Source organism: Taeniopygia guttata, chromosome 18, assembly GCF_048771995.1.
Source record: "Taeniopygia guttata chromosome 18, bTaeGut7.mat, whole genome shotgun sequence".
NCBI classification, from domain to species: Eukaryota; Metazoa; Chordata; class Aves; order Passeriformes; family Estrildidae; genus Taeniopygia; species Taeniopygia guttata.
In genome coordinates this window covers 7,914,354-7,933,890 of record NC_133043.1, presented here as the reverse complement: position 1 = coordinate 7,933,890, position 19,537 = coordinate 7,914,354, and the positions used below count along the sequence as shown (strand labels likewise).

The window sequence follows — 19,537 nt, the reverse complement described above, 5'->3', positions numbered from 1 at the left end:
GTCCCCAGGAATCCCGGGCGGGCAGGGGAGGGATGGTTGTGAAGGGCTTCCTCAGAGCCCAGACTGGGCAGGGGATGGCTGGAAACCGCTCCCTGAGAGCCCCGGGCAGGAAGGGGAGAGACCCCGAGAGCCCTGGGCAGGCAGGGGACAGACCCCGGGCGGGCAGGGGACAGACCCCCAGAGCCCTGGGCAGGCAGGGGACAGACCCCAGGATCCCCGGGCAGGCAGGGGACAGACCCCAAGAGCCCCGGGCAGGCTCTGAGTTGCTGTTGAGGGTCTTCAAAGTTGTCAACCAGTACAACTGGCCTTGCCCTTGACAGCACACTGACACAAGCTGATATTCCAAAAACTCCTGGATACTGGCAGCCATTCCAGCCCCAGCTGAGAGGTGACACAGCCTTGGGTGTAAACAAGGCAATGCTGCAGCAGAAAAGCTCCAGTGCAGCTGGGACAGGCAGGACAAGGCTGCTGCTCCTCCTGCTCCGGGCAGGCTGCAGGATTTGTTCCAGCAGCAGCCCCAGCTCCAGGCCCCTCTGCTGAAGGACAGGACATACACAGTCACAGGCACCACACACCGGTGGGAAGCACCAGGTGTCAGACCACAAGGGACATGGAATGATTATTTCCCTCTGAACACATTCCTGACCAGTTCTACCTGCCCTGATCCAAACTTCTCCAGAACCAGAGGAGGTGAACCCCCACAGAGGAGTCTTTATGTGCCTTGAAGGAAAAAAAAATGTGCTGCAAGCCTGTTCATTCAACTCCAAACCAGTCTTAAAGCATGCAGCTGCTCAGTGGCATGCCTGGCACTGCAGGAGGGACACAGCCCTGCTCCATGATTTGCTTTCCAAAAGAAAAAGCAGGAGTTATTTGCTTCTGCATCAGACTGGAGGAAAGGAGCAGGAACATTGGCAAAAGTACAGCACAGGCTCCCCAGCAGGAATTAAAGTATCAGTGTGTCATCCTCCTTGTTGAAATGAAATTGCAACTGTCACAAAAAGAAAGATGTGTAGATAAATCAAGAGGAATAAAAATAAATCAAGTCCTGATTGCAAGGCCACAGAGGGTCTGCAGGAGGTACCAGCAATACCTGCAAATGAGGAAGAATGGTGAGGTTGTCTCTAAATTGCCTCTTCAGACTGAAAAACAAGAGAGATCAATTAAAAAAGCATTTCTACAGTGGCTGTACGCAGTTTTTAGCCACCATTAACTCGCAGCATTTTCTGGAATTGGGGCTTGTTAAATGCCAGGCATGGACACACCCATGGATCATCCACAAGGAGAGGAGAGGCTCATTTGCTAATTGTGCATCCAGCAGGGGAGGTGGGCTGGGCATGGGGAGAGCTGCTGAAGGGCAGCTGGAAAGGAGAAAAAAATGGCTTTATCAGTGACAGTAAGGAAGAAGAATGTTTCCAGCAGTGTCTGGGAAGGGGAGGACAGAGGTTTATGTGGAAATGAGTGAATTGCCTGTCTGCTGCCACAAAGCCATTTACTCTTCAAGGTGTTTCATTTTACAATATATTGCTGTAAGTCTTTCAAAAGTCTCAGGGCTGCTGTTCCACACTCTGTTCCAGCTTATTTACCTACAGTTAATGGCTTCAACAATGCTCACTGACAAAATATACAAGTTTTTCCACCTTCCCAGTCCTTGTTCCACCTCACAGCCAGGCTCCTTGAGGCAGCTCTGCCCCAAACCCCTCTGCTTGGAGTGCAGCCCTTCCACAGAATCTCTCTGCACTGTGGGGCTTATTTAGAACCATGGAATCACAGAATGGGTTGGGTTGGAAGGGACTTTAAAGCTCATCTTGTTCCACCCCTGCCATGGGCAGAGACACCTTCCATGGTCCCAGGCTGCTCCAAATCCCATCCACCCTGGCCTGGGACATTTCCAGGAATGAGGCAGCCACAGCTTCTCTGGGTAACCTGTGCCAGGGCCCCACCACCCGCACAGGGAAGAATTTCATCCTAATATCCAAGCTAAACTTACTCCCTGTCAGTTTGAAGCCATTGCCCCTTGTCCTGTCACTCCAGGCCCCTGTAAAATGCCTCTCTCCATCTTTCTTGTAGGTTCTCTCCAGGGAGCAGAAGGCTACAATTAGATCACCCTGGAGGCTTCTCTTCTCCAGGCTGGACAATCCCATTTCTCCCAGCCTTTCCTCATGGGAGAAGTGCTCCCTCCCTCTGGTTACCACCCGGTCCTCCCACAGCAGCACACGACACGTGGAAAATGAAACCCCTCTCAGCAGTGCGAGATGGCACCAGAAACACCAGACAGAAACCTCTTGTGACACAGACTGGGGAGGCCAGGGCAGGGCCAAAGAGCAGGTGGGACAGTCTGGTAACAAACCTACCAACAACTCACCTCCCAGAGCCAGTACAACCCCAGCAGCTTCCAAACCACACCCCAGAACAGATGGGCAAACCCTCAAGCATCCCCGGAACTGTTCCCAGCACATTCAGCACTTTGGGAAACAGAAGTGCACACCTGTAAGGTCTTTTTTCAGATCACAGTATGAAAGAAAGTGCCAGGATAATGCAAAATAATTGATTTTATTTAAAATAAAAAGCAAAACCACAATCATCTGAACAAGACAAATATCCCAGCTCTGCTGGATGGGTGATAAAAGCAGCTAAGGGCAGTGGCAGGGCTTGGAACTGACAGTGGGACTATGACACAAATGGGTAACACTTTCCATCTCTCCTTTGCAAGGGGGATGCCAAAAACCTCCCAGTTACAATGTGCCCACAGAGGCCTTTAGACTGGATTCAGCCAACAGTCACTTCCCAGCCCACAGTGGCTGGGGACTCAGGGAGGAGAGTAGAGGTTAACCATGAAAGAGGGTGCTGTCCTTCCTTGCAGCATTTGGAGAGGTTTGATGTAACTGAGAAGACAAACTGGAGCCAGCACACACAAGCCTGAAAGGGGAGGAAGCTCTGCCAGAGGCTCCTTGGTGTCACCTGCTCCCACAGCTCTTGTGCAGGGGACGTGGTGCTGGCACTGCCGCCTCTTGTCCACATTTGTGGTTCTGATGGAGTGTTGGATCGATTCCTCCTGAGCTCTCACAGCCTGTGTCCGTCACCAGGCTCTAAAGCACAGGCAGAGCTCCCAAATCCTTTCCTGGAGCAGGCAGGATTGTGACAATGCCACTCAGGCCGAGGCTCTCTGCACATCCCTGGGGAACAGAGCAGCCCCAAAACCCCAGAGAAGTGAGGCAGAGCTGGAACAAGAGATAAGGATGTCCCAAGAAGCACAAGCCTGGAGAAATGAGAGCACAGAGCCCACTCTCCCCAGCCAGCTTCCCACAAGTGAGGCACAAAGGGAGCAGTTTTTAACTGTTCCTCCCTCACCCAGCCTGAAGCAAGGGCCTGGGAAGCACCAGCTCCCCCCATTGCTGTAAGGCCAGAGGAGCTGACTCCCTGATGAGAAAACAGCATCTAGTCCTATTTCAAAACAGAGCCTGCCCTAGCAGGACCTCCTGTTTAGAGCAGGCTATGGAACAGCAACACTTCAACCCCGGTGAAAACGAGAATTCTTGTTCTGCTACAATTTATGTACCACACAGCAATTCTGGAAGGGCCATCACAGAACACCACGTGGCCAAGAGTGTTGAAAAACATCCCCAATGTTTTCTGCTACAAAAAGCTCCCACCAGGCTCAGAAGTCTCAGGTTGCTCAGGATGAATGGAACACTTTTTGTGGGTGGATGGCTTCAAAGCATCTTACACAGTCATTGCAGCTCAGCCTCACAACAGCCCTGCGAGGTAGGGATTTTCCTCACTGCTCAAGACTCACCAAAGTGGCTGAGGCAAAAGCCAGAAGGGGAAGAACTGGAGATCCCAGAGTTCTGATTCCCAGGTAAGACTGCACAGCCACTGTTTCAGAGCAGGAAAGTGCCCTGTGGAGCAGTCAGGAGAGGGCTGCTGGTATCATGATGTCTGCTGTCCATTGTAAACACGCTGTTTTTCTGTGAGGGGTGTCACACCAACACAGGCTTCACCAGGAATTGCTTTATTTCACACTATGGAAGAGTTCACAGGCATGGAAGAATGCTCTGCACACTGCATCTTCCCTCTGTGCTTCTAGAGGCAGAGGTGTGGCTTTCCCAGCACAGCAATCAGGCTTTCACATTACATTTTAGACTGTGCAAACTGAGCCACGTGTGCCAAATGCAGCTGCATCCCACTGAGGTGCTGCCCAGCCACCAGAGAGGAAGGGACAGCTCTCCAAGGACTCCCCTCACTGTGACAGAGCTGAGTCTTGTGAGCCTTCATCTCTCCAGGCCCCACATTATTCCAAAAGGCAGCAGCTGCAGACTGAGACGACACACTCAGACTGTGCAGGCTCCCAAGCTGCACAAGAGTTGGAGTATTTTTTAAGTGATTAAGTTGGAGGATTTTTTAAGTGATGTTGTGGAAGAATCTGCAGTGGCTACAGAGCAAATGTGCTTTGCTTATGCCTGGCTATCTATCACAGGAAATTTTGGAGTCTGGACAGCTAAAGAATGTATCAATAAACCTTCCCTCTCTACATTCCCCACCACCACACTGCTCTTACACAAACTGACTGGCACACAAGAGTCAAAAACAGAGATCCCAACAAACATATTTAGGATTCCTTTGTACAAAAGGATATGGCCCAGGAATGCTTAAATAAGGAACACACAAGGTTAAAAATGGATCAGAGCCCAGAAAAGCAACACTCCAGGTTCCACCAAACCCAAAATGTTTAAGAAAGTCACAGCTGAGGCTTTAATATCTCTTTAATTTGCTCTTTCATCAGTGCCTGGGCATTGCTGTGTGTTTACTACATGCACAGCATTTCTGCTGTCAAGTTTCTTCTCCCAAAGAATGGCTGAAGTCAATTCTGTACCCACCTCCTAGGGCTCAGAAGAGCACCCACTGAAGCAGCCCATGAGAGATTCAGATTTCCTGGCAGCACATTCAGCCACACAGAGACACAACCAGCACAAGCCCCTGCTAATATAACAAACCAGCAGCTCTAAAAGATCCCTTGGGGACGAGAGCTTTACCTGGCATAATACAAATGCATCTACACACACTTAAACAACACACTGCATTTTTAAAAAGCATAAAAAAACAACACGTCCCCCTCCTCAGTCCCTTAAAATTGGCACTGCAACTTTCAGAAAGGTCTGAACACATAACCTCAAAGAAAAGCCATTTAGGGATGTGAACTGCAGTGGCCTGAGCGAGCCCACAGCCCCAGAACTGTTTGGTGTTCCAAGCCCAGCACATGTGATCCTGCCACAGCCAGATTTTGTCAGCAGTTGCCTTGTGCTGAACATCACACCTGCACCTGAAGGATTGGAAGTACTGGCAAATGCTTTTTCCTGCCACAGTTTTTGCTGTGCAAGAAACTCCAGGATTCTCCTGCTCCATCGAGCTTCCCATGACAAGGTGCGGGTGCAGCTTTGTTACCTGTCACCCTGACAGACCCAGAGTGGAAGTGGCTGCTGCTGGTTCAGGTGTTGCACCTCAGGTGTGTGCATGGAGCACGCAGATTCAGACCACAAAAGGTGCTTCAGGTTCTGCTGAAGTTGCTTCAGTGCTTGGGGCATTTACACCACCTTCCTTGGCTGAACAGGGATCTTCTCTTGGAAATAAGATGAAAAAGGAAGGTGTTTGCCCAGTGGAAGCAAGGTCAGACATGGGAAGAACACAAAAATGCTGCTGCCACTGTAGGGAGAAAATTCATATGGCCAAAGCTCAGCTGGAGACAAAACTGGCTAGAACCGTGAGGGAAATAAAAAAGTTTTTTCAAATCTATTAATGGTAAAAAGCAAATCAGAAATAACACTGGCCCATTCCAGGATGAGGATGGTGTCCTCAAAAACAGGGACATGGGCATGGCGGAGGCGTTCAATTCTTTGCCTGTCTTCAGCACAGATGATGGGCCAAGGAGGTCTCAGTGCCCTGAGCTGGAGGACTGTGACTGTGAGAATGTTGAACTCCAAGCTGACCCCAAAGCAGCAGGATCTGCTGCTCCACATGGATGCCTACACATCCATGGGGCCTCATGGCATTCATCTGAGAATCCTCAAGATGCTGCTGATGTCATGGCAAAACCTCTCAATGATTTTTGAGCAGGTTTGGGAATCTGGAAGGGTTCCAGCTGATTGGAAGCTGGCAAATGTCCCAGTTTTCAACATCAGGGAGGACCCTGGAAACCACAGGCTGTCAGTCTCACTTCAGTGCCCAGCCAAGCCATGGAAGAGATGATTCTGGGAAGTACTGGAAAACACCTGGAGGACAATGCAGGCATCAGTCACAGCTTTGTGAAGGGAAAGTCCTGCTTGTTCAATCTGATCTCCTTCTGTGACAGGGTGACCCACCTCACTGACCTAGGAAAGCCAGTAGTCACCCTTTTGGACTTCACCAAAACTCTGAATATTGTCTCTCCCAGTGACCTTCTGGACAAACAGTCCAGCCCACAGCTGGTTAACCATGTTAAATGATGGGTGAGCAATTGGCTCACAGGCTGGACACAAAGGGTGACAGTGACTGGGGTGACACCAGGCTGGCACTGGTCACTAGTGGGGTTTTGCAGGGCTCCATCCTCATCTCTGTGCTCTTCAACATCCTCATTAATGACTTGGACACGGGATTGGAAGGAATATTAAGTTTGCCAAAAACACTAAATTGGGAGGAGGTGTCAACCCTCTCAAGGGTGGAGAGGCCTCAACAAATCAGAGAGATGGGCAATCATCAGCCACGTGGAGTTTAACAAGGGCAAGGGCTGTGTTCTGCACTGGGGTCCAGGCACTCCTGGTTGTGTGGACAGGCTGGGGAATGAGAGGCTGGAGAGCAGAGCTGTGGAAAGGGACCTAAGGGGCTCTGCTTGGTGGCAAGCTGGATCTGAGTCAGCAGTGCCCTGGAGCCCAGAGGGCAAATCATGTTTTGAGGGCATCAGGCCCAGCATCACCAGCCAGGAAAGGGAGGGGACTGTCCTGGGGCGGCCTCACCTTCAGTGCTGGGGGCAGTTCTGAGAACTACAACATCTAACAGACATTAAGCCATTGGAGAGCGTCCAAAGGAGGCCATGAGGATGGTGAAGGGTCTGCAGGAGAAGCTGTATGAGGAGTGGCTGAGGTCACTTGGTCTGTTCAGCCAGGAGGAGACTGAGGTCAGATCTCATTCAGGTCTTCAGCATCCTCATGAGGGACAGCAGAGGGGCAGGTACAGATCTCTTCACTCTTGGGACCAGTGACAGGACTGAAGAAACCGCCTGGAGCTGAGTGAGAGCAGGTTTAGGTTGGATATCACAAAAACATTTTTCACCCTGAGGGTGGCTGGACACTGGAACGGGCTCCCCAGGGCAATGGTCACAGCACTGAGCCAGTCTGAGTTCATGAAGTGTTTGGACAATGCTCTTGGGCACAAGATGGGGTTCTTGGTTTCTGTGCAGGGCCAGGAGTTGAACTCAATGATGGGTTCTTTCCAAGTGCCCATATTCCAGGATTTCGTAAGACACACACTTGGAAGCACCAGCCCCGACAGCAACGTTCTCCTGCAGCAGGGTAAAATCCAAGGACTCATTTTCCACAGCTCAGTTCTTGCAGAAGCTCATTTCTTCCTTGTTCTTCCCAAAACTCTGGTGTGAGATCCACCAGTCCTTCCAATAGGCCAAAAGGGCTGGTGTTACTTTCCTCAAGTGTACAGGACAACATGTAAACATATGACAGTGTCAAAACAAGGTAGGTTTTTACATTTACCTGCTGGTTTTAAAAGGAGTTCTTTAAAAACTGACCATTGCCTTCCTTGCCAGTTCTGTGACCCATGAAACACTTGGCATGTCCTTAGCCACAGCTGGGTCATAGTGCACTCACCCAGGTGCAGAGGGGACAAAGCATTGCACAAAGGACGCAGTCGGGGCGTTCCCCTACAGGTTATTCAGGAGCTAACCGTGGACAGCACGCAACGAAGATGTCTGGATCGAGGAAGGGTAACAAAAACTTAAGGAGTGTGAGAAACAGAAGCAGAAGGGAGTAGAACAGAGCTGGCTGGCTACTAACAGAGCTTCCATCAGCAGCTGCCTCTGGGTAGGTGGTGTTATCCCTCAGGGGTAGCTGCGGCCTCCACAAGATTCCCTAATCCTGTCAAAAAAAGGTACAACTGCCTTTAAGCATTTCCCTTGTATCAGGGCACAAGATCCCAGCATGCAGATTAATCTCAGGCTTACTCTTCCTCCAGCATTGTACAAGCAGGGTTAAGATTTTATGTTTGGAAGCATTTTAGCAACTAAGCCATCACACAGCTGGAACAGAACGCCCACCCACCCTCACAGAGTGAAACAATCAACATATGGGAGGAAGAACAGTGAAACCCAGAAAGCAAATGTTCTAGGTAAGGTGCTGATTTTCAATATTTAGGGTATTCATTTCAAAATGTGAATGCAAATAATTTAAAAGTACACAGGTTTTTAAGAAGAATAGATCTGCATCGTGATCTGCATTTTTACAGCTTTCTTTTTAAACCAAGGTCTGCATTAAAGGTTTGCTCTTTCCTGCTGCTCATTCCCTGCCTGAAGTCACACTGGCTGCCAAAATGGGATTCGATGATGTCATAATAAGCAAATTGTGGAAACCTCCAGGGCAAAATAAGCAGTCAGTACAGTTCTCCCCAACCTTGAATGATGCTCTGTACTTGTAATTCAATTGTATTCAGTTATGAGCAACTGCTGCAAACAAGAGAGCTATCTGCAGGATTGCAGACTGCAGTCCCCACACTAGGAAGTCAGGCTGGAATCATGCTGGAATGTGGACTTCCTCAGGTAAATTACTGCTGCACACCTTCTTTAGCAAGCCACACACTAAGCCACCACAGCACTTGCATCCATGCCAAACCTGGAGCATCTAAGAGCTCAAGAGCTGGCCAGAACTCTAATGCAGGCAGGCAGCCAATCCAGCAGCACTGGTTAACCAAGCTGCAAGGAATTTGCTTAACATTTTTGGCAAACCTCTGCTATATGAGAAAAATGCTTCATTTAGCAATGAATGTTTAAGTTCTTCCCTGCAGTATACTCCCAGGTTCCCAGTGTTCCACTGTTTTTAACCTGGCCTGTCCAGAGAACTGCTTTCCTCAGCAACTTTACCCTAAGCATATCTATCCTTGATTTTGCAATATTAATGCTGACTCCTTCCACACTGACTGAAACTTGCTCGAATAAATATATATATTTATGTATTTATTTATTTATTTTAAATGTAAACACAGACATTTGGAATTCAGGATGAATTTTGCCTTTAACAGATAAAGCAGTGGAACAAATTGAAATAGTCCAAGCAGCAGTAAGAGAAACCATACAACTGCTTGAAGGTTTTCTGTTTGAACAAGACAATAAAATGTGAGTCCTGCCTGATCATTCTTCATCTTTAACTGTTCACTATTCATTCGTGCTCTCTGAAGAGCAGTTTAAACATCCCACCTCTCCCATTAAACAAAGATAAAACCAAATCCTTTCATCTATTACAAGAGACAACTAGGAAAAGTAGTAAGACTGTTTATTAAATAAAACCCCTGTTAAAAAAAAAAAAAATCAATAATATTAGTTTTCTATTTGGAACAATTAAAATAATTCATGATGGGAAGATACCACTGGTCAACTGCTTTATGATGTAAGGAATCCCTTGCTCTCCATCCCTCTCTCCTGAGCAATCCCCTATCTGAAGTGTGCCAGCTCTCCCTTGTGCTGTCCTGTGCTTGTTTAAAACCAGCAGCTGCCCTGGGTCACCTGGAGGAGCTGCGCTCTTTGCTCACGCAGTCGTCCTGGGAAGTCGTGTCCCCGTTCCCCATCATTCCGCACGTCCTCCGCTTTTTCCTGCGGTGCATCATCCCCTCTGTCTCAGAGCCAGAGTCACACTGAAGGATAAAAAGATGAAACCACAATTCAGAGGAACCTCAACAACTGTCTGGGCTGTGCAATTCACCACAAGTTCTTTGAGCTCAGCAACCCTGAGCTCAAAGAATGTGCTGTTTTAGGATAGACACATCAAGGAATTTTTAAATTCAGCATTTAAAAGTCAGGAACAGAAACATTTTTGGATTTCATCACTGGCTAAAGCTGACTTGAGGCAAGACAATGAATGTGTTTCTTTAGGTCTCGAGAAGGACCTCATATTCCAGGAGAAGATTCTGGCTTCTGAAGGATATTGGTGCTGACAAGAGTTCCATGTCATAACTGACCTGTTTTGGATTTTTTTCCCTCTCCCAATTTTTAGAACATTAATTTTGCAGCCATTTTCTGCAAGCTAGATGAGTGACAGATTCATATATAATACAGACATGGATCAAACAGATTGAATCCATTTAGCAATGTGAAGAGAGGCTTCAGCAAACAGAACCTGCTAAGATCACAGGCTCCTCTAACATATAGATTGGTTTAGCTGCTTTCCATTAATTTATTCCGTATGACATGAATGTAAGGATGAAGGCACACGATCAGGCATGGAAAAACAATGTAAATGCAGAATATGGATCACCTACTGCACTAAAAAGCATTACCTCTGAATCAGAGTCTGAGGAGCTGGAACTTGATGAACTGGAAGAATCACTGGAACTGTCAGAAGCAATACCAGTAGATTCCTGCAGGTCAACTGAATCAGCCAAGGCTGCCAATTCAGGATGTTCCTGCTTTAGGATCCTAAATACAGTTGAAATTTCAGGGTTAGCCTTTGAATTTTAACACTGCACATTAATGAATATTTTTAGGTTTTGTTTTCAATGGAGAATTTACAAAGAAAGCTGCTAAAACTCTTACCTGTACCATTTCCGTGACAGTTTAGGTCTCCCTCTCACTGTCTTGTGCCACACCACTGGGAAGTTGGTACAGCTGGCAAAGTTTTGTGTGATGGCAATAGTTGTGTCAAGATTGAGGACTACATGCCACCAGCCACCTAAAACACAACACCAGTGACCATTGGTGGCTGCATGGCAGAGAGCAAGTTGAAGGACAGCCAAGAACACCTTTCCCACAGTGCAGGTAGAACTGGACCTTATCTCCCAAACCCAGGTGAGTTTTCCAACCCATCATCTTTCCTGTCTTATTTCAGCTTTCACCCCAGTGCCTGACATGTTCTTGTTACAGAAGGCAGCTCCACGCTCTGACCAAATTACCCAGCTCACACCCAGGACCGAAGATGTGACCTGACAGCACCGTGCTGGCTGCTGACAGTTTATTTAACAGCAGCAGCCATTGTAACCCAGGCTGCACAGAGCCCTTTCTGTTCAGCTGGAGAGCGCTTTCCACGCTGATTTTGCAAGGTTCTTATGACTACAGACTAACCTTTCATTTAAACATAGATGCAAAATTGTTTTTCCACACGGGATAAAAATAGTGGAGTTCTTACAACCCACTTAGAGGCTCAGAAAAGACTGAGGGAACAGTTTAATGGAACCCGACAGCTACAAACTCTTAACAGAAGGTACACTCAGGAGTCACTAATAAGTGCCAAGACAATCACAAGGCACCCTTCACACACCAAGTCAGCTGGATGTTAGAGACAAGCAATGTGGACAGAAACTGTGGGCTGTGCTGCACATAAATGATGCACGATTCAGAGGTTAGAATCTGCTACTGAACTCATCTCACCCCCTACTTACAACAGGCACACAGTGTGCAGCCACTCAGAGGGAAAGGCATCTTTAGCAAAGCTTTATTTAGCTTTTGATTTCAAATGCAAGATGAAGCATAACCATAGAGAGGTGGGTGGAAGGTGTCAGTGCCTTTAAGTACTTTGTTTCCCACAGCTAAGAAAAATTTATATGCAAAATTCAGCCATGAATTTGCTCCAGTGTGTATAACCTCAAACATTTTTGTCCAAGAGTTACTGGGGCTCAAACACTTCTATTATTTTATGCCCTGACAGCTTTCTATTACTGCAATTTAGTTCAGACTACATTCCTGTGATGCTACAATTTAAATCCCACTTGTTTTGCCATCTGTAGCCCATGCAATCCTCTGCCACAGGTCATACACGTTTTGTGACATTCAGGAAGTAATTGAATAGTCCCAAAACGAGCTCAGTTTGTTTTGTAAGAAATGGGCCATATAAGGAAGCTGAAATGTTCCCTTCATCTCTATGACACAGGAATGTTACAAATATGCTTTTTTCCCCCAGATCTCCTTCCTGGAGAGATTTGCACATACCTGGCACAAAGACTGTCTCTCCTGGTTTCTGTAAGACTTCCAGGGGTTTGAACTCAGGGGGCCAGGTGGGAAGCTGTGTCCGAGGATAGATGACATTGAACCAGGTGATGGCCTCGTCCTGCTGGTTCCCCCCCTCTTCCCGTGTCACTTTGATCAGCTCTCTGGGAGTGCTGGTTGGGAACAGGCACCAACGCTTATGTCCCTGGACTAAGGCATTCCATGCACTGGTTCCCAAGGGATCGATGTGAATTCCTGTTCCAGAACGAGGTGGGCCCATCACAAACCATCTGCATGGGGGGGAAAGTGCTTTAGTCACAGAACAGGCAGGTGGCTCCCTTTCTTCATGTCAGACAGCAGCTCATTGCACATTCAGTCAGAAACTAAGGTAACTACAGTTCCTTCATTTACATTCTTGATTTTGTTAAGTTCACGCTAAAGCAAAAGGATATAACAAGAGTTTAACCTAAAAACCAGTATGAATTAAGACAGGAAGGACTGTTGGATAAGTAAATGAAGATGATTTTTTATGTCATAGCAGTATTTTGTTTTAAACAGTTCTTCAATAAAATCATGATTTTTAAGTTTATGAGCATGATTAAGTCCCAACTGCCTGTGTTGGGATTCTTCCTAGGCAGGGGGATTCTCCTACGGTTTTCTAAAATTTGCTGCTCAAACAGATCAGAACTGCAGAACAATGAGGAACAAAAGGCAACAACAAGGAACAGAGCAAGTTACACAACCCTGGCCTCTCTCTTCGCCCTCTGTTCATTCACAAGAGGCTTTTCATTCCAACACTTAACTACGTGGAGCTTATTCTCCAGTGACCATTCAGGTTTGAGGTTCATATTCCCACTGCCCATTTACAAGGTTTATTTCTCCCAGTGGAGAACTTTATCTACTGTACGTGTTTAACTGCAGCAGCACCTTTAACTGCTCATTTTCCCTGGAACAGAGCAGAAAAATCAGTGTGAGGTGACTTCATACCAGGCACCAAGAGAAAAAATGACAATAACTGTTTAACTGGTAGCAGAGAGTGCAGAAACCAAAGCACCAACACAATCCTTCCATTGTGTAGTGACAGGAGGGTGATGCCCAGCAAGAGGAATGCAAAGGTTCAGAAAATACAAGCAAGTTCTCCATCTCTCCTTTCCAGTGCAGGTGCAAATCAAGCTGGTTTTGAAGGATTATTTGCCAGCATCAATTCTAGGACAGTAAAGTTTGATTATCAAGGTGATTTCTTCCTGCTTTGCAAAGGAGCTGTAAATAAGCAGGTGTTTTCCATTTCTATTGCCAATTCACTCTTTAGATTCATATTATGCTTAGAAAGCTGATTTAACTACAGGTAGAACAGTCAAGGCCTTTGCTAACAAATCTGAAGAAATTATACACATGAAGGTCTGTCTGGCACACACAGATGCACTGCTCAATACCCTTTTTCTGACAATAACCTGAATCTAGACACACAGGTTTTAAAACCCTTATTTAGCAACACTGTCATTTACCAGCACCTTTCTCCAAAGATTTAAATTGCAATGAACAAAACACAGTTTGCTCCAAGACATCAAATTTACCATTAAAAACTTCACAACTCCTAAATTCAACAGCAAATCCCAGACCCCTTCCCCAAATTAGAATAGCTGCTTCAGTAAATGGCTTCCAGAAATTACTTTAAAATTTATTTTGAAGTACAAAAAATTTATTTTAAAGAGGAACAATGCCAATAAAAATGTCCTAAACAGCACCAATTCTGCTTTTAAGGTCTACACACTGTCACACATCTCTCAATCCAGAGATCAACCTGTAGAGGTCATATCCTCCTCAAATAATTAGCATCACTTCTTGTCAGATTTTCAAATATGCTCTAAAAGTACTGCCCACTCATTTCTGTACCTCTAACTCTAGGAAACATTACTGTGCTCTCGTGCATCACTCAGCTCTCAAAAAACCTCAACAGCCTGAAAAATACCCACATTTTCCAGAAGAAAATAAAAGAAGCTGGATACCAAGATCAAGAGCAAGGAGCTCAGCGTGTGCCTGTATGTGGGAAGGATGTGAGGGACACAGACAGCAAAATAAATGAGTCACAACCAGATTCTGCCATTTACCTCTACTTGGGTAAATGATCTCTAGACCTCATTAAGTGTATTCGGCTTCTGCTACACCCAGTGTGGTTTTGTGTTTGACCACAGTGTTGTATGTTCTTAGAAGGGAATTATAAAAGCACTGTAAAAACACCTCCTTCAGTGATCTCACATGGAATCAGCTTCTTGCTTCACTCCTGCAAAAGCACAACTGGACTGCAGATACATGAGAGAGTACAAAGGAAAGTGCCATTACTGATGAGCTGTTGCTCAATTTTATTTAAATAAACCACATCACTGCCTCATGTCACTCAAAGAGCAACAGGCATTGTCTGACAATTATAATGTCACTGTAAAGACTTTAATTACTTGGGAGGGTTCCAACTTAAGCTCACAGTGCTGTGAAGTGTCATAGTAACATAGATAAAACTGGCTTTTTTATCTAGAAGCCCAAATACCAGATTGCTGCATTTGAATTTATGAATGAAATGTCATTTCACCCTCTTCCAAGCTGAAGCAAAAATAAAGGAAGAGTTGAAAAGACTACATAGATGTGAAATATTGTTCACTCTCAAAACCATCTGAAGGGGAGCTAAGAACTGGTGCCCATATTAGATCCCAATCTAGTTTAAGATCTTTACCTTAAAAGGAGTGACTCATAATGAAACAAAATTCCACACTGTACATAAGCCACTGGTGCAAAACCCAGGAGCTGTTCCTGAGGTATTTAAAATTTGAACACTAGAAGGTACAAACAGCAAGAAATTGGTCTTTATAGCTCTCAGGAACTGTGTAATTTTTGAAAAAATCCAAGCAGTGATGTAAACTGACTTAATAGAATGGAAAAAAAAACCCTAAACCATAAACCTGTAGCAACACTGGTGACAGAAGGAGAAATTATGATATAAATCTGCCCTTCTCTCCCACAGGATTACAGACGTACACTCATTTCAGAGATGATGTGAAAATATCCCTTTTTTATATGAGACAATCCCGGGTATTTAGGAACAACCAATGAGCTGGAAAATACCCAGTTTTGTCTTGCTGTCACTCTACCTGTAGGGAGGCCTTCGTTTCTCCCCTGCATACTGAAAGAGATCATCAGTGAAGAATTTGGGGACCTTGTAGTCCTCCAGGAGTTTCCTTCGCTTGGGATGCTCTCCATAGCTGCTGTCAAAGATGTACAGGGGGCTGTCATCACGCGTGGTTTCCATGTACTCGATGTAATATTTCATCTTCATCTTCACAGAGTAACCATCATTGTCCTCCCCACATTTGAACTTCTGGTTCCTGTACTTGCGTTTCAGCCGCTCCAGCGTCCACTTCTCCTGGGCAGACCAGCCCACCTGAGCGTTCAGCAACACCACGGGCTTGTAAGGCTTTTCATAACGCTCAACAAACTCCTCCACTGTTAACTGGAGCGCATCTGCCCTCTCCACGTTATCCTGTGAAACCAAGGGAGGAAAGCAGGACAGATATTAGGACAGACTGACGTCCTAGGGCTGCGCTTGCCTGTGGGGGTGCTTCACACACATCCTTTGCTCCACACACCACGCGGGTATGGAGCTGCCTGTGTGTTATTTTAAGCTCCCCGAGGCTGCAGCCCCATTTCTCCTGGCCCGCTCCCTGCACACATCAGTGACACTCGCCGCCTGCAGCCTTTGGCACAGCTCCGCAGCGAGGCAGCTCCTCGGGCGGAGAGGCCACGCTGCCCTTTCGGCTGACACATCCCTTGCTGCATTTCCCTCCCTCGGGACACCGGGCAGCGCTCCTGGGAGTGACGCGGGTTCCATCCCGCCGGGCCCCGACCTTCCCACACGCCTCGCCACGTGGAGGGAAGAAAGTCCCCTCCCTCCCCAAACCTCAGCTCCGAGGCAACCCCAGCCTGGGGAAAAGGTTCGCGTTTCCCATCAGCCGTCCCGCAGCTCCCCCTTCACCTCAGCCATCCCCAATCCCCTCAGTCGCTCCTCCATCCCCATCTCCTCACGGCTGCCCACCCCACTTCCCCTCATCCCTGTCGGACTCGCTCACTCGCGCCCCCTCCATCCTCATTCCCGCTCCTCCACTCCCCATTCCCACCCTTCCGTCCCTCATGCCCCTCTCTGCCCCCAGCCCGACGCACCTTGCAGGCGGTGGGGCTGAGGGGGAAGGTCTCGCAGTAGTTGTGACGGGTCCAGTCCAGCGAGTCCTTCAGCTCGGGCCGGGCGCTGCGCTTCGCCTCGCGGATCCGCTTCTTGCTCTTGTGGTTCATGGCGGCGGCGCTGGGGGCCGTCACCGCCCGCGGTCCCCGGCCCCGATCCCGACCCTGATCCCGATCCCGATCCCGGCCCCGCTCCGGCCGCACCTTCCAGAAATTTCACCCCGTGCCGCCGCTGTCGCCGCGGCCCCGCCCCCGCCGCGCTCCCATTGGCCGGCTGCGCCACGGCTTCCGCCACGCCTCGGCGCTGATTGGCCGAGGCCGGGGAAGCGGCGCCCCCGCGCCGCCATGTTGAGGAAGGGCAGCGCGGGCGGCGCGCAGGCAGCGCGGGCGCTCTGGGCCGCGTAGTTCCGCGGCCGCCCCGGGAGCTACGGGGGCGGAACTACGGTGGGGTGCTGCTCCACCGCCGCCGCTGCCGTTCCCGTTCTCCGCGCTTGCTGCTCCCCTGACAGTGTCGGCCCGACCGCGTGGCACCCGGTTTCCTCCGTTCTCCGGGAAGCAGCCCGCGGAGGCGCCCGCCCCGCCCCGCCAGAGCGGCGGCGTGGGCGAGCGCCGCCCGGCTTAACGGCGGCCCCGGGGGGAGCCCGCGGCGGGGCGAGCGGCTCCGCGCCATCAGCGCCCGCGGCGGCGCTCCGCTGACGTCACGCCCGGGGGAGGCGCCGATTGGCCGGCATGGCCTGGCGGCAATACGTGTCTGGCCGCGATTGGCCCGTGGCGGAGCCGCGGCGGCCGTGGGCGCGGCGGTACCACTTCGAGGAGGGGCCGGCGGCGCTGGTCGTGGACGTGCTCGAGGTACCGGGGGCAGCCGGGGCACGGGGATCGGCGGCAGCTCCCGGGACCCCGGCACAGCGCCTCGCCCCGTGACTTGCAGGTGCTGGACTCGCAGTACGGCCTGTACGTGTGGCCCTGCGCCGTGGTCCTGGCCCAATACCTGTGGGCGCACAGGCGCAGCCTGCCCGGCAAGCGAGTGCTGGAGGTACCGCCCGCTCCCCGCCCGGTTCCCCCTGCCGTGACCCGCGGGTCAGGCTCCGCCCGCGGGCTCCACGGGCACGCTGTGCTTTCAGATCGGTGCCGGGGTGAGTCTCCCCGGCGTGGTGGCCGCCAGGTGCGGTGCCCAGGTGATCCTGTCGGACAGCGAGGAGCTGAGCCAGTGCCTGCAGAGCTGCCGCAACAGCTGCCTCCTGAACTGCCTGCCCGGCGTGCCCGTCCTCGGCCTCACCTGGGGCCGCGTGTCGCCACAGCTGCTCTCTCTGGCACCCATAGACATTATTTTAGGCTCAGATGTCTTTTTTGACCCCAAAGGTACGTTAATGCTCTTAGGTATTTTAGTTTGTGACTGCAAGGAGTTCGTGTCCAAGTACTGCTGGGAACAGTGTCAGTAGATCAGGTGACACTGTGCTACTGACCTTGTTACTCTGGGGTAATTCTAGTTTAGAGCTGTCATAAATACAGTTGAGGGTGTGGGAGTAGAAGATTAAGTAAATAACTGACTCCCTTCTCGCTATGCTTGGGTCTCTCATACAGTTACTCTGTATTTGCATTGATTTGTAATTACCATTTCATAGAACCAGGCAGAGTTATCCACACCTGGTAATGAGACTAACCCAGGCTGCTTTATCTCCCCAAACTACACAGACTTTGAAGATATTCTAACTACAATTTACTTCTTGTTGGAGAAGAACCCACATGCTCAGTTCTGGACAACTTACCAAGTCCGGAGGTAAATTTTTAAATATTTAAAACTCAAATCTTAACTACTGTCTCAGCTGTGGACAAGCTTTGACTCCTCTGTAGCAGCACCACTGACTCAAAAAAGCTATTTATTGTGAGTCAGGCTGCTATTTGCCCAGTAATCCCTGCAGGTAACAAAATCTGAAAATAATCCAAGAACCACCAATTTGCTGTTAAGTGGAAAACTGATACAAACCCATCTGTGTTGTACTAGTTTGGTGAGAGGCTGCTCGAGTTACTGTAGCAGTCATAACCCTGAGTTAGATTTTTACTCCTTTTCCTCCCCTCAGTGCTGACTGGTCTATCGAGGCTCTGCTCTACAAATGGAACCTGAAGTGCATCCACGTTCCCCTGCATTCCTTTGGGGCAGACAAAGAGCACTTGGCCAGCTCCTCTATGCCAGGAAGACACACAATTGAAATGATGATCATCTCGCTAGCACAGTCAGAGGGCACTTCACTTTATTCTGCTTTAGATTTCAGTACAAGGTGATACTCAGCTGTTCACTGTAGCACAGAGCTGCAGAGAACAGTCCTGGTTTACAGCAAACCTCATGGATATTTTGGGGAAGTAGCAATTCTTAAAACATGCATTGTAAAAATAAAGCTGTTTGGTTTTCCAGCTATGGCTTTCAAGAAATTTGTATTCCTCCCCCAAGTCCATGAAATAGTTCAGAGCCTCAATTCCACCAGGTGAGCCACAACAGTTCAACCTGGAAATCCACAAGATCCAACCTAAATCCACAGCTTCAGCTATGAAAAGGTAACTGCACTCTTTTAAAACAATAAAATCCATTCCCATAAGATCTCTTTCCCACGACTGAGAATCCCTCCCAAAGATCCACATACAAAAGCCAGCCCCTCTGCTGGTAAACGAATGTGTGGAGACTGCACTAACCTAGAACATACAAACTCCTCAGTTTGTAGAAAAGTACTTTTAATCCTCAACAAAGCCATACCGCCAGTGTTCAGATGTTTCCATTCCCATTTAACATACATGCATAAGATAAAACAAGGCATTACAATAACCCTTGACACAGGATCTTTGAAGTTACAAGTCATTTGGTACCAAATCAAGAGAAATCATCACTGTAAAGATCAGCCCCTGTCAAGCAGCAGCCTGGTGAACCAGGGCAAGCACACAGCAATGCAATTATTAGTACTGCTCAGTGTGGACCTCCCACAACATCCCAGGCTGGGTCTGTGTTGGTGGCCTGGTGTGTTACCACCTGCCACACAACACTGGGTTAGTTACAATACTAATTAAAGTTTGCCCACAGTAATTTCAAAGCAACCCCAGTGGATAAAATTTATAAGCAGTAGAATGCATTTAGTTACTATATAGAAGTTAAACATTGACAGT

General features: G+C 48.5%; 2 protein-coding genes across 3 annotated transcripts; one reads left to right on the top strand and one right to left on the bottom strand.

Moving 5' to 3' along the window:
* Positions 1-2,531: 2,531 nt before the first annotated feature.
* JMJD6 (jumonji domain containing 6, arginine demethylase and lysine hydroxylase) lies at positions 2,532-16,635 on the bottom strand. The gene is made up of 7 exons (XM_030287422.4): positions 16,370-16,635; positions 15,304-15,692; positions 12,167-12,453; positions 10,778-10,913; positions 10,522-10,660; positions 9,752-9,879; positions 2,532-8,114 (listed from the first exon to the last, which is right to left on the bottom strand). Exons 1-7 carry the CDS (start codon positions 16,496-16,498, stop codon positions 8,078-8,080), a joined length of 1,245 nt encoding a protein of 414 aa, XP_030143282.1. The 5' UTR covers positions 16,499-16,635; the 3' UTR covers positions 2,532-8,077.
* A 349-nt stretch (positions 16,636-16,984) lies between these two features.
* METTL23 (methyltransferase 23, arginine) lies at positions 16,985-18,796 on the top strand. 2 transcript variants are annotated; one of them, XM_030287424.4, is made up of 5 exons: positions 16,985-17,236; positions 17,331-17,420; positions 17,509-17,746; positions 18,080-18,164; positions 18,466-18,796. In XM_030287424.4, exons 1-5 carry the CDS (start codon positions 17,117-17,119, stop codon positions 18,665-18,667), a joined length of 735 nt encoding a protein of 244 aa, XP_030143284.4. In that variant the 5' UTR covers positions 16,985-17,116; the 3' UTR covers positions 18,668-18,796. The 2 variants fall into 2 exon arrangements, with proteins under 2 accessions (XP_030143284.4, XP_030143283.4); XM_030287423.4 differs by having other exon boundaries at positions 17,316-17,420.
* The last annotated feature ends 741 nt before the right edge of the window (positions 18,797-19,537 follow it).